Source organism: Heterocephalus glaber, unplaced genomic scaffold, assembly GCF_053883595.1.
Source record: "Heterocephalus glaber isolate CG9 unplaced genomic scaffold, H.glaber_assembly_v1.0 deba00001553, whole genome shotgun sequence".
NCBI classification, from domain to species: Eukaryota; Metazoa; Chordata; class Mammalia; order Rodentia; family Bathyergidae; genus Heterocephalus; species Heterocephalus glaber.
Window position 1 is genome coordinate 28,479,023 of NW_028258344.1, and position 13,494 is coordinate 28,492,516.

General features: G+C 33.2%; 1 protein-coding gene and 1 pseudogene across 18 annotated transcripts in view; one reads left to right on the plus strand and one right to left on the minus strand.

Annotated features, from left to right (window-relative positions):
• The window catches only part of Ralyl (RALY RNA binding protein like), a 733,271-nt gene that overhangs the window by 676,634 nt on the left and 43,143 nt on the right, over positions 1 to 13,494 (plus strand). For all 18 annotated transcript variants that reach the window (XM_013071205.3, XM_087190540.1, XM_087190535.1 and 15 more), the window contains one exon: positions 4,839 to 4,952. In XM_013071205.3, the coding sequence (XP_012926659.1) occupies positions 4,839 to 4,952 (114 nt within the window). The remainder of the gene's footprint in view (positions 1 to 4,838; positions 4,953 to 13,494) is intronic.
• LOC147824177 (U2 spliceosomal RNA) lies at positions 7,715 to 7,787 on the minus strand (annotated as a pseudogene).

The window sequence follows — 13,494 nt, forward strand, 5'->3', positions numbered from 1 at the left end:
TTAGTGTCAATGTGTCTTTTTTGTAATTTTTAAAAATTTAAACATTCAGTCTATTTGTTGGGCACATCTAGGATTTAAAGAAATGGAGTAGAAGTTATTATTTCTGATGTCTTATAAAATACCTGTAATGTACACTTCTGTTGAGAAAGACTTACCCTGTATATTAACCTAAAATGCTTCCTCTTACTGAAAATACTAAAATGTATTCTTCTACCTCTGACTTCTCCCATAAGCCTCATACACATATGTCCAATTACTTAATATTCACTCTTATTTGGATACTCACAGGCATCTCAACATTAACAAAACTTTTAATCTTCTCCCTACAACCTGAGCTTCTAGTAGTCTTTCTTCCATATTTCAGCAGATGGCAGTTCCATCTTTCCATTTATGTCCCCCAAATCTCTAAATTATGTGCAGAACATATTTACTTCTCACCAGAACTCAGAGTATCATCTCAAAGAAATGTGAGTGGAAGAAGTTTGAGTTTGTTGAAGAAGACCATCAAGGACTGAGGAGGACTTGATAGTGTAGGCAATCTAGAATTGAATATTGAGGATTGAATATTTGCCAAGTGAAAAGATGAGAATGTGAGTCAGACAAATAAGGTATGGATGTGTGAAATCATATGACCAACTTGAGTGACAAATAGTTGTCACTAACACTTCATATAATTGGAAAGATCAGCAGAAGATTGACGAAGAAAGATAGTTTGGAGCTGTCTGAACAATAAAGCAATTTTGTCAAATTCATAATTTTTAGATTTATAAACTTTGTATTCTTCAGTAATTATATTTAAATTTACTCAGCTGCTAATGTGTCTACATCATGACTTTTATCCTAACAATTGTGTAACAAGTTGACTAAGTGTATGCAGTATTATTCTTAGAAAAAAATATTCATGACTCACAATAATACTTTATGAAAATGAAGGCATTATAGTCTGTGCAATGTATTTCTAACGTTGAGGTTTATGAATTTTGGACAATTCCAGTGGAATTGAGAAAAATGCAAAAAAAGGTAGCTGTCAGAGTCAGGTGTGTTTTTCTTTTTCTTCATTATAATGTTTCTGATAACAATATAGTTTCATGATAATATTATTTTTGATCCTTCTGTTTGTTCACCTGTCTCCCATTAGTCAGTCAACTGCTAAAAAAGAGTGTCTTGTGAATTTAGTGCCCAGAACATACATAGAACCTCAATAAAATGTGTTGCTGTGGTTGAAATGGGTATGAGGTGACCATACCTACATATACAGATAACTGGTATCAGATTTTCTGTATTTATTAATTGCCTACTCTATTCAAGACAGTTTTATTAATAATTCATTAACAGAAAGGAAAGAAATGGATGCACACTGTCTATACAAAGGAGGTTGGTGCTAGAGAGTTTATGATGGAGTAAATCCATTAATAGGTGATGCATTAAACAAATTCCTTCTCTAAAAATGTGATATTATCAGAAATCTGAAAAATGTATTAATCAGGAATCTGAGAAGACAAAATATTTTCATTAGATAACAATCTGATCTTAAACTTGTTCATACCATTTTTTAAAAAATTAAAAGGAGTACAAACTTCAATCCCAAGGCCACATGGCAAGTACCAGGAGCCTCACTATTCAAGAAGAAAAGAAGGGGCTTATCAAAACACATAGCAAATATTAAAAAGCACGACTGTTGAAATTCTTGAATGCCTAATCAGGAGGTCTTCACTCAAATAATTTACAATTTAATATGGAAATTAGTCAACAAGTAGAACATAAACACAGTGCAGATGAAAGACGCACCTTCAGTGTTTTAATTGAAGAGACATTAAAAAAAAAGAAGCAAGACTTAAACTAAGCCCTAAATAGGTGGGTAAGATTTTGATAGACACATTTTGGGAGACAGAAAAAGGCCCAATGATGTTCTGGGAATGTCAGTACGTGGTTTATGTTCATTACTTGATAAATTCTCTTAATACATCCCTAGGGTAGAGGCTGGAAGTTACAGAGATAGAGAAACTTAACTGAGCCTTATTGATTAGAACTGACCTGTCTAGGAAACATAGATATCAACTAGAGTCTATCAGGTTCTACATACCATTGAACTAAGGATTAACCTGTTTTGTTCAGATGAAAGGCTTACTTTGAGAAGTGGAATATCCAGCTTGATGAAACTATACTTTGAGCAGAAATTAAACACCATTTAAAGAGTTTGATTTGTGCAATGGGAGATGGAGACATTCTGGAAAACTTCAGTGAAAACAGACTTAGCGTTTACAGATACTACTTTGAGACCTCTGTGCAAGAAGCCAGACAAACTGAAGGCAGAACTCCAATTGAGAGTGCCATGGAAGCGGGAGGGGGAAAGAAAGAAAAAGAGAATAGAAGGAATAAAATGGAAACAAAACTTTAGACTCAGATTGTGTGATAATCTAATTCTTTAAAAAAAAAAAAAAAGTAATAGAATGTTAGGCACAAGTCTAAACCTCAGCTACAAATTCCCAGGAGGTGAGTCCAGATTTCTACTTCTTTTCTAATGTAGTTCATGTAATGTGGGATATTGATGATTAATTAACTTATGGCTTTCTATTGAAACAAATAAAAAAGTTAAAATTAGTCAATTGCATTTCTATGCTGAAGAGTGGCCTCACACCCTAAAAAATATATCCTATTAGTTTCCAGTCTCAATTTTGTTTTCCTGCCTAGAAATCTGTTATAAGATGAAAGATTTTCTATTAAATGTGATAGGTTTAAGTAAAACTACATGATGTGCTTCTTTCAAAGGAAATGAATACCATTCTTCACAGCAGAATCAATTTGTGATTTTGACAGATGGTGCTTTTCAAATTTAGCTTCAATCCAACACTGCTACTTTGATGTCTTTGAAATAAATGACATAATGATTCTCTGTTTTAAATTGTTCTCTACTTGTTTGGTATTTCACAAGAGGAATACCCTGAAGGGCTCCTTTTATGCATTGTTTTATTTTGTAAATTATTTTGCATCACAAGTAAAACTGTGCTTTTTAAAAAAATATATAATTTTGTAATGAAAAGTGTTTTTATTGGAAAAATTATTCTTCCTTTGTAATTTAATTGTATGATAGATATATTATAAATGTTATTTCATACATCTTTTTTTAAGTTTAATTTTATTGATACATTTTAGGTATACAATATGACATTCATCATTGGAAATTTGCACCTTTACATAATCTCTCTTGGTTCTTATTTTTTACCCCTTCCCCTACCCTCCCTTCAACCCCTCCATCCCTCCCTATTTACAAAGACTTTGTTTCCATTTTTTCATTTTCTCACATTAATTCCATTCCCTTCTTTCCTTTCCCTTACTCCTCCCACTTCCCCTTCCCCTTTGCCCCTTTTCATTCTATTTCACATTACCTATTATACCATTTAGTCCTTACTTACACTTTCAGTTTCTCACACTAGAGAAACTATTTGGTATTTACATATGGGTGTCCTATTTATTTCACTTAAGAGTATTGCCTCAATGTGCATCCTGGGTAGGAAGGATCAACATAGTGAAAATGGCCATACTTTCATATATCTCAATTGACAAATATCTTTATTCCAAGTAAACATAGATTGCATTTTGTTCATTCATTGTTTTTCAAAAATTCCTAAAGGCTAAACAATTAAGCTTCTTCAGAAATGTCTGCAGAATATTTAAGCTGAGATCATTATAAGCTTGAAGGAAGATGACCAAGAAGAGAAACAGGATATAATCAAGTTATGTGTCTCAGATCTGGAAACACAGCTCTCTGCTGAGCATGGTTACCTAAAAAGCCACTGAAGGACACCTCAGAGGCAGGTGGAGCTGCTCTGTAGTGATAGCTTTAAAGGCTTCATCTCTCTTGTTGACTTAAGAGAAAATTGCCAGTAGTTCTCAGAAAAGACAATTCAGTGACTCTTTCATAAAATAACTATATTATTAATAATTATTTAATATGAATACTTATCCTTTAAATGCGAAACTACTGTTTTCTGTAGCATTTTCTTTAAAATTATAAAATAATTATTATTATACTTAATAGAGGAATGTTTGTTGTTTCTAGCAACTACATTTGACAAAAAAAGAGATATCAATCTTATTTTAGTTGCCATTTTTTTTCTTTGAACCTAAGCTCTGAAAAATCTGGAATGGTAACCACTACTGTAGAAAATATGAATGAAAATCTCAGTAGTCATCTTTTACATTAAGCCCTAGGGCTTACTGAGAGGAATACACTATCCTTTGTTTTATTTTTTTAGGAAGAAAAGGAGAAATGACAAGTTAGAGTAGAAAATAATTTTCAAGCATCTAAGACATTTTCTTTAGAGGATAAATGTTATATTGTGATCTCAATCAATCACTAAAAAAGCTAGATTAAAAATATCAATGACTGATGAAATATATTATTATTATAGCAGAGTGCTTCAAATTAATTGAAGAAATTGCTGAGAAATATCTAAGGCGAGATCAGTATAAATGTATACTGGTCATAATTTAATCATTTATTAATCTGAATCCATCTTGGATACCATATTTATTCTATTATTTGCAAAAACTGAATTTGGCATCATTTAGTTGTTTCATAAAATATTTCCAAATTTAATTATCTTCTTGTTTAACCTTCAGTTAAGAGATTTAATAAAAAATGCTCATGGAACTGATAAGCTATATTTATAATTGTCAGACTTACCCACTGTTTCAGGAACACTACAAGAGATGAGAAGCTGATAAAATTGAAAAGTGTCCTGTGCAATTTAACACAGTCTTTAGAAAGGCATGGAGTGTCTTGAGTTATGGTACATTTGATGTTCTGTTTTCTTTCCCTTCTCTTTCCCTTCCAGTGAAATCAGATGAGTTACAGACAATCAAGAAAGAATTAACTCAGATCAAAACTAAAATTGACTCCTTGCTAGGACGCCTGGAGAAAATTGAAAAGCAGCAGAAGGCAGAGGCAGGTAAGTGAAAAGAATCTGTGGGCAAAAACAGGTTAGGATTAAACCAGTGAAGCATCATCAGTCACAGAAGCTGCAGGCACAGGGAGACACAGGAAGAGTGTTTGAAGAGCTTAATACAGACAAACAAAGCCTGTAAGTTACAGAATGAAAGTATGGAATATGATTCCATATTTTTACCGAGTAAGAACCATCTTTTGTAATACTTATACCAAAAGAGGAAATTATTTTGATGGAATAATTAGTAATAGTGAAATCATAATTGAAAGTTTATATTTCAGCATGAAATAACCTTGAAGACAATTAAACCAATTAATGGGATAATGTTATCAGGCTAAAATGATATTCATATTTCATCAAATTAACTGCAGCAAAATTTGAACAAGTTTCAAAACCCATTATTATAAAGCTCAACTCCTGCCATTGCTGCCACCCTTAAAAGCTTCAGTTCCCAATTTTAGGCACCTCAACACCAACAGCATGCCCCTGGCCACCCAAAGGCCAAATCGTTAGACTATATCCGATACAACTTAATGGATGGCTTTTGTCCTGTGAAATATAGGCCCTGACTCTAGCTGCATACTACCACAATTCTAACACTCTTTTCACATAGCTGTACGTTTTTAAAGGCAAAGAATATGAGACCTGGGGTGAACTCGAAGATAGTCTACAGTTTGAAACTTGTGTTCTACAAGGAAATTGGATGCCCCACAGACCTTCTTGGAAAGTAAATGGGGATGAAAAGGAGACACGTTTGTAGACTAACTCATGCCTCCTCCAAACTTAGCCCTTACTCCAACCAGTGTAGTTCACCTGAATCTGTCATATATATTGGGATTCCACATAAGATGTAATTTGCTGAAAGAATGTCATTTCTTGAGAAACAAACAAATGAACAATGCAATTTTGAAACCTACTAATAAACCAACCTTCTCATTTTATAGAACAGAACACAAAGATTCACAGAGGTAAATAAATTGACCTATAGTCAATATCTAATTAGTGACAGTCCTTGGTCTCAAAACCTTGTCACCAAATTCAGTGCCCTTACTAGCTGATAGCCTTTTCTCAGGTTTTCCCTGAGGTCTAGTTCTAGGATTTCACTGAAGTAAGTCTTCCTAGGTAACACCCAACTGGTGGTTACTAGTTGGAACCTAGGGACCTTGAGCTATAACACACAGGAGTCTGCATGTTTGTTGACTCTTATTACTGGGGTGATGACCAGATCTTACCTCTGGTGGTGAGCCTTACAATGCTCAAGAGTGAAAGGAAGTCAGATGTGAAATGATGGAATAGCACAATGGATGAGAGAAATAAAATTTAGTTCAAATTCTCACTCATCACATGCTTAACCTCAGTTTTCTCGTTTATAAAGTGAGGAATCCTAATGGTTAACATACATTGTGAAAAACAGATAAATTAGCATATGTAACTTATATACCACAGTCATAGAGAAATGATAGATTAAATAGGATTGTTTCTATTAAATTTTCTATGACAAATGTATTTTACACTGAGAAAAGATTGCTGCCTACACTTCTTAGTAAAGGAATTTACATTTTTAGAAAGTTTTTATATGCTGTCTATGGCACTAATCTAAAGTGTTGCTGTAACTGAAATAACCTGTGATGTTGCCTAAATCAATATTTCTCTTTGAGGAACTTCTGTGAAATTCATTATTATGTAAAACAACCCTTACAGCAAAAGACTTTGATAACCAATTTGCACTTCAGTTTAAAGGATTATGGAGAACTCATTTAAATATAAATCACCTCAAAGAGAAAAATGTGATCCTTATTCCAACATATTATACCTTCCAGTTTTCAGCAATGAATAATACCTTCCACAAATCTTCTTGGAAGACCATCTATAAATGTAACACTAAAACTCAGGCCCTAATTTTCTTTTTACAAAAACTGTCATCTTACTTTTGCATGTTTAAGCTTTCTCGGTCATGAGACAGTGGTTTTTGAGATGATAGGCTTAGACTTTCGATGCTCATGTTTTTCTTATTCCAACGAGCTATGAAAAAAATGAATATATGTAATATTCTCTAAGTGATATTATTTTATATTCTGTAGATAACTTTCTCATGAATAGTATCTATATTTATAGAGATAATATAACCATCTTCTACATTTTTCCATATTGTCTTTATGAAAATAACTCAAGGTTGTATGGAAAGAGTTAACACTACTTTACGGAAAATGAAATGAAATGCATTAAAATTCATTAAAAATAAAGCCTCCTTATTACGTTTAAGGGAGCATTCATTTAAGTGCTTAATTGCTAATTACTAAACTTAATATTTAGTAGCTAGCATTTGCTCATCCTTATTGCTTTTTTACACATCTTTCACTCCTGTTTTACAATTAGCCATTCGATAATGAAAGTTTCAAACATAAAAATAGTGTCAGGAAGGAGATAAGGGACTAGGAATAAAATACCAAAGAACATGGAGTATGTCCTGAATTCAAGTTCCATGGTATTATTGGGGGTTTTTTTCTTTGAAGTAAATTCCAAAGCTCTCAGAGGTAATCACAATGAACTATGATTATATTGTTTTGGATTCTCTATATCATTAATTGCTTCTAATAGATGTTTTTATGTTGTCCTGTGTCTTCATTTGAGATTGTAAATTTCCTAAAATCAATATTATATCTTTGCTTCCCTAATTCTGCACAACTCCAAATACCATGCATCAGTCATGTAGCAAGTCTCTAGACCCTCAAATATAAACTACCAGAATGACTATGGCTTCAAATGTATATTTTACCACTTAAAAATATTATTAGTGGCATTCTACACTTGATCTTAGCCAAAAGGCCAAGAAGCAATTTATTAGTGGCATTCTACCACACAATTTATTAGGGTACATAAAGACTATGTATATATAGAAAACAACAAATAATATCATTTGATATCATTTTAGCCTACAATTGTGTCTCATTCCTAGGCAATTCTTTTAAAAGAGCCAATATAAATTTCCACATACACATAGCACAATTTATAGGGCTTATATTATGATGTTAAATGACTGGAAAGGGTGAAAGTCATGAGAAAAAAAGGCTGGGTATCACAATGTACAGTTGCTCTATAGGTAGCTATATGTTTTTAAATGAAATCTGAAGCATAGACTCTCTAGAAGAATAAGAGGTCACTTAGACATTATTTACTTCAATTTTTTTCTCAGTGGCATTTCTGATAAATGAATAGCCATTCTCACTTGGACAATTCTAATTATGACTTTGGAGTGTTGCACCTAAGCCTTAGAAGGGTCACAAACAGAAGAAACATAAGATAAATTCATCCTACTCATAGTCTGTAATAAGACATAAACTATTTATAAAATTAAATGAAAATCCAAAAACTTACAATATGACAAATAAATATCAAAACATATGGCTCCATGGGCTGGGGATTTAGCTCAGTGGTTCTGCCGCCTGCCTCACAAGCTCAAGGACCCGAGTTCAATCCCTGGTACCAAAAAAAAAACAAAACAAACATATGGCTCCTTGTAAAAATTTGAATTTTTAAATATTGCTACTCATTCCAAAAGGCATGCATTTTCAATTAACATCTTTATCCAGCTAGATCACATATTTATGTTGCTTACTTTGTCCCTGTTCACATAAATATCTGATAACCCTTGGATAGGTTCTCCTTACACTGACCCCAAATGTATTTCACTTTCACTTGGTTCCCTTATTCTTTGTATGTCTCCTAAAACCAAGCTTATTTATAATTTCTTAGAATTTAACCATCAATTCAATACTCAAGGAAAGCTAGAATATTTCCACCTCTCCAAAACCTTTGAACAGTGAGTCAGTATTCGTCCATAGATATTCACCTTAAACTGAATTCAAATTTTGCTCAAAGCATTTCTTTATCTAAAGGAATATGGACAAGACTTTCAGCTGCTTCTTTTGTAAGTTGGTTTTGTATCTTGAACCATTGTCATCTCTTTTCTGGTCATTCTGTATTTGGCCAAACGTAGTTTGCCATACTTAGAATGGAAAATGTTGCTTCGGTTAGGATCTGATGCCTGCAACCTATAATGTGACTACTGCTTCAGTCCTAAATACTCTGTGGCTATCATTGCTACTTTGGAATCAATTGGTGATGCCTCTAGTTACAGATAATGGACTAGACACATGAAATTGAGCTCTGTTTGCTCCTTAAACTGCATTACCACATGATAGGGACTTAAATAAATAATAAAAACTCCTTAAATAAAAAGAACATAAAAATAGACATGGAAAATAGGAAGGGGAAGGGTGGAGGGGATGAAGGGCACAGAGGTAGTGGGGAAAAAAATAAGAACCAAAATACAACATGTACAGGTACAAGCACCCAATGATAAATGTAAACGTATTGTTTACCTAAAATGTACCAATAAAAGAATTTAAGAAAAAAAAGAAAATAAGAAGGGATGGATATGAAAATTACAGGAGAATATTAGAATAATAGGGCTCCAGAAAGAATGAAAGAGTAACCATTCAAAAATGTTTTTAAGAAAAAAATTGGAAGTGAAATTAGTTAATTAGATTGAAAAAATTTACCAATTGCTTGAAATAGGGAATGAAAATAAATTCCCATCATAACATGTCATTGTGATGTTGTAAGACATGGGGACAAAGAGATGATCCTCTAAACACTCAGGGAAAGACAGAAAGAAAAAGGAAGACCAAATAGTTTTATACAAAGAAATGAAAATCAGAAAACCATAGCATAGACCTTCTCAACAGTCACAGTGAAAGCTAGAACACAACAAAAACAAGTCCTAAGAATTCTTATAGAAAATTATTTACTATCTAAAATTCTATACATGGTACTCAAACTATTAGAAATGGGGATAGACTATATATATATAGTTATTTAATCTATATGGCCTTGAACTCACAGCAATCCTCCTGACTCAGCCTCCTGAATCCTGGGATTACAGGCATGCACCACCACACCTAGCTAAGTATATTTTCAGATAGGTAAGGTATCAAAAGATTTGCCTCCAAATGACATGTTAAAAGAAAACTTCAATACTTTAACATTTCAGTGAATTGAGTATTTAGCAATTTATGACCAGCAGTACCAGTCAAGTGATTGAAAATGCCACTGAGGGGCTGAGTGGCTTATGAGGTATCCTCAAAATCGTGACAAAGTAAATATTTAATTGGCTAAAGTGGAAAGCCCCTTTAGAGGTAGTTGGCAGCCTCTCGTTGGCTAGGTTTAAGTTTTACTTTTACTAGTCTATGTTCATTCACTTTGATTTAAGTTTTGGTTTACATATTCTTATTTAGGACCCCAAGGTACAGGAGTTGTCTCAGCCTAACGGCTCCCAATTCATTATTTTAAGGCACCCGATATTACTCATTTTCCCATCACTGGGACAAAATACCTGGCACCCTCAACTTAAAGAAAGAGAATTTTATTTTGCTATTTCCAGTGGTTTCAATCCAAAATTGGCTGGCTTTAAGGCAGGAACACATGGTGGAAGGCCAGGGCAGAGGACAGCTGCTCATCCCATGGCAACTAAGAAAAAGAGAGGGGAGCAGGCAGAGACAAGAATATATCCTGCTGGGTCACAGCCCCGGAGCCCTGCCCCAACCCAGCCCCACCTCCTAACCAAAAGACTGCTATGAATTCATCAGTGACCTAATGCACTGATGAGTACAGCACCTCCGAGATCCGGTCACCCTCCAAACACATGAGACTTGGGGACATTTTGATATTAACCATAATGCATCCTTTCTCTGAAGAATATTGGGAAATGCACTTCATCAAGACAGGGAGTGAAACCAAGAAAGAAGCAAATGAAGCTTTCTTTGAGGAGGAAATCCAAAAGCAAAGGCACAAGAAATCTTCAAGATGAAGACAAAAAAGATCCTAGGAAATTAGATGTGCAGGAGACCAGGAAAGAAATGAGTCTAGACCAGCACTGCACACAAACTCTGCAAAAGAGTTTTTTAAGATAAGGGAATTGGTAGAATAACTGCTATGTGGAAAAGCGAATTGGTTAGAAGAGATTTATACATCTTAGTGAGGGAGGCATAAATCTGCTTAAGTACATAGAAAAGTATCAAACTATATTTTAAACCTAAGGCAATTTTTAATTCTAAAGAAAACATTATTGTTCAGCAAAGAAAACTTACTCATTTCATACTAACAGCTTTACTGTGCAAAGAATTACCTAGTTAAAATTATGTAAAAACTAAATTGATTTATTCCAGTTTACATTACTCTAAGTGGGGATTATATGACCCAGAACTAACTCCACGGCTTTCTAAGAATAATATCAACAGATAATGAATAAAATTGAACAAGAAGTACCAATCTAAGCATGTTATTTAGAGATTTAAGCATATAGATTCAAAAGAATAAACTAAATGAATGGAAATCATTTAAGGAGCTGGAAATGGTGAGCAGTCACAAACAAGAGACTGCTATTTGTCATTACAAGCCTTGTGAAATATTTGACTACAATATTAAGATTTTTTAAAGGAGCTAAGTTTAAGGGAGAAAAGATGAATTTGTCTTTTGCAACTGGATCAAAATTCCAACTGCTTACTGGAGAGCTCCCTGTATTTATCCCTCATTTATTTGTAGAAGCAAAATTGCACTTGACACTCATTAAAAACAGTGAGGAAGACTTTATTCAAGACTATTGCAATAGGATATGGAGAAAGAGCTCTACTCAAAAAGACATAAGAATTTTTGAAAACTAGGTAAACTAATGGAAAAGCACTAGAGGACATAAGGGGAACACTGGACCATGTGGTTAGGCAAGTTGTGTTTGCAAATTGGCTTTTAACAAAGTTAGACTGTATTCTCTACAGAGCCTAAAAGCCATAGGTCCTATCTTTCTTGGTGGTTATATGTCAAAGGGATGACTCCTAGGACTTGAGAAGAACAATCCTGCGCTGTAGAAGATAAACATCTCAAGTAAGAAGAGAATGAATTTACAAGTGCAAGTTTTGTAAAGTAAATATTCTAAAAAGTGGGAGTTCTGGGACCTAAGTGTAGTCAAGCAGAGGGGAACATTAAAGCCACCTTAGTAATAAGTCAATTACATTTTTGAAAATTGAGCTCCTTCTCATTTAAGTATACTCTTCTCTCTGTGTTTTGTGTCTCTCACATCACACTTCCATGAATCCTGTCAATAAAATTGCCAACTTCAGCATTATCTTCTATTCCTACTGTAGTCTGGATTCCCACATCTTACTTTTGGCATCTTTTATTTCACCTCTCTTTTCTGTTTTCCCAAGACTATGGACAATACCCAAATTGCCATCATCTCTCACAAGCTCTGTTGCACTTACATTATGTTTGTAATAGCTTTATTGAGGTATATTTGACATAGAATAAATTTACTTATTTCAAGGATATAATTCAATAACTGTAATTTTGGTGAGGGGTATGACCATATCACAACTCAATTAGCATATTTTCATACCCTTAAATGTTGCTTTTTTAACTGGTGTCTCCATGTCTAGTTTGTTTCCTTTCCAATTAATCTTTCTTATGACAAGTAGACTTACATTACTGAAACATTTAAGGGCCTAGAGAGGAGTTAAATAGAACTAGGTTCACATCTCACTAGAGACTTAGAGAATACTGACTGCATGAAATTTGATACAGTTCTTACAAAATGTATAAAGTGGGAGCAGTAATATTTCTCTCAAAATTATTGTGACATTTAAATAAACAGTATCTCAGTAATTTTAAAATTATTTATATTGAATTTGTGGTCAACTCAACAACTCAGAATACTTCATATGAATAGTTTTGAGGTCATTTCCTCCAAGAATGTTCCTATATAATTGATATTTTAATCTAAAAACAATTCTTCTTATGTAATTTTCCTGAAATTCATTTCTGTCATTGTTCATAATATTATCCATAATAAATTGCATATTTTAGGTGATATTCATTGGAATCATTGAATTAAATTTATATTATATACAGGTGTTGTAACAGGCAGTATTTTTAAAATACAGGTTTCACTGATAGGCAGAAACAGTGATTCCAGGATATTAACTTGGCTGCAATAAATAACGAGACTGTTTTTATATCAACACTATTTCCAACCATCTGCTAAGTACAATTCAGCTAGTAATTATCTAGCAATTAAGCCAGCATGTCAAAAAACTTAATTGCCAACTCAACCAATTTTCAGAGCTATGTTAATGATAATAACTATGCTGCAAACTCAATTTAATAAAAATGCTTTGAACATAAATCCCAACAACTCTTTTGAAGTAGAAATGCCATGTTCAGAAAAATATTTGAATATGAGAATTGAAATTTAATGTCAAATTCTTTTCTTTTATGGCCTTTTAAAGCTTTAGGCATTTTACATTAAACAGAAATATCATTTATTTCCATGTCTTTTATTTTAGTAGTCATTATTTAGCTAAAACATGTGCCTCTAACTAAACAAACTTCTGCATTTTTAAACTTGAAGATTGTCTGCTTTTTGAAGAAACTCAAAGCTTTCTCCTGGTATGTCAAATAAGATTTATTTTTTCTAGAGGTATATTACAAAACA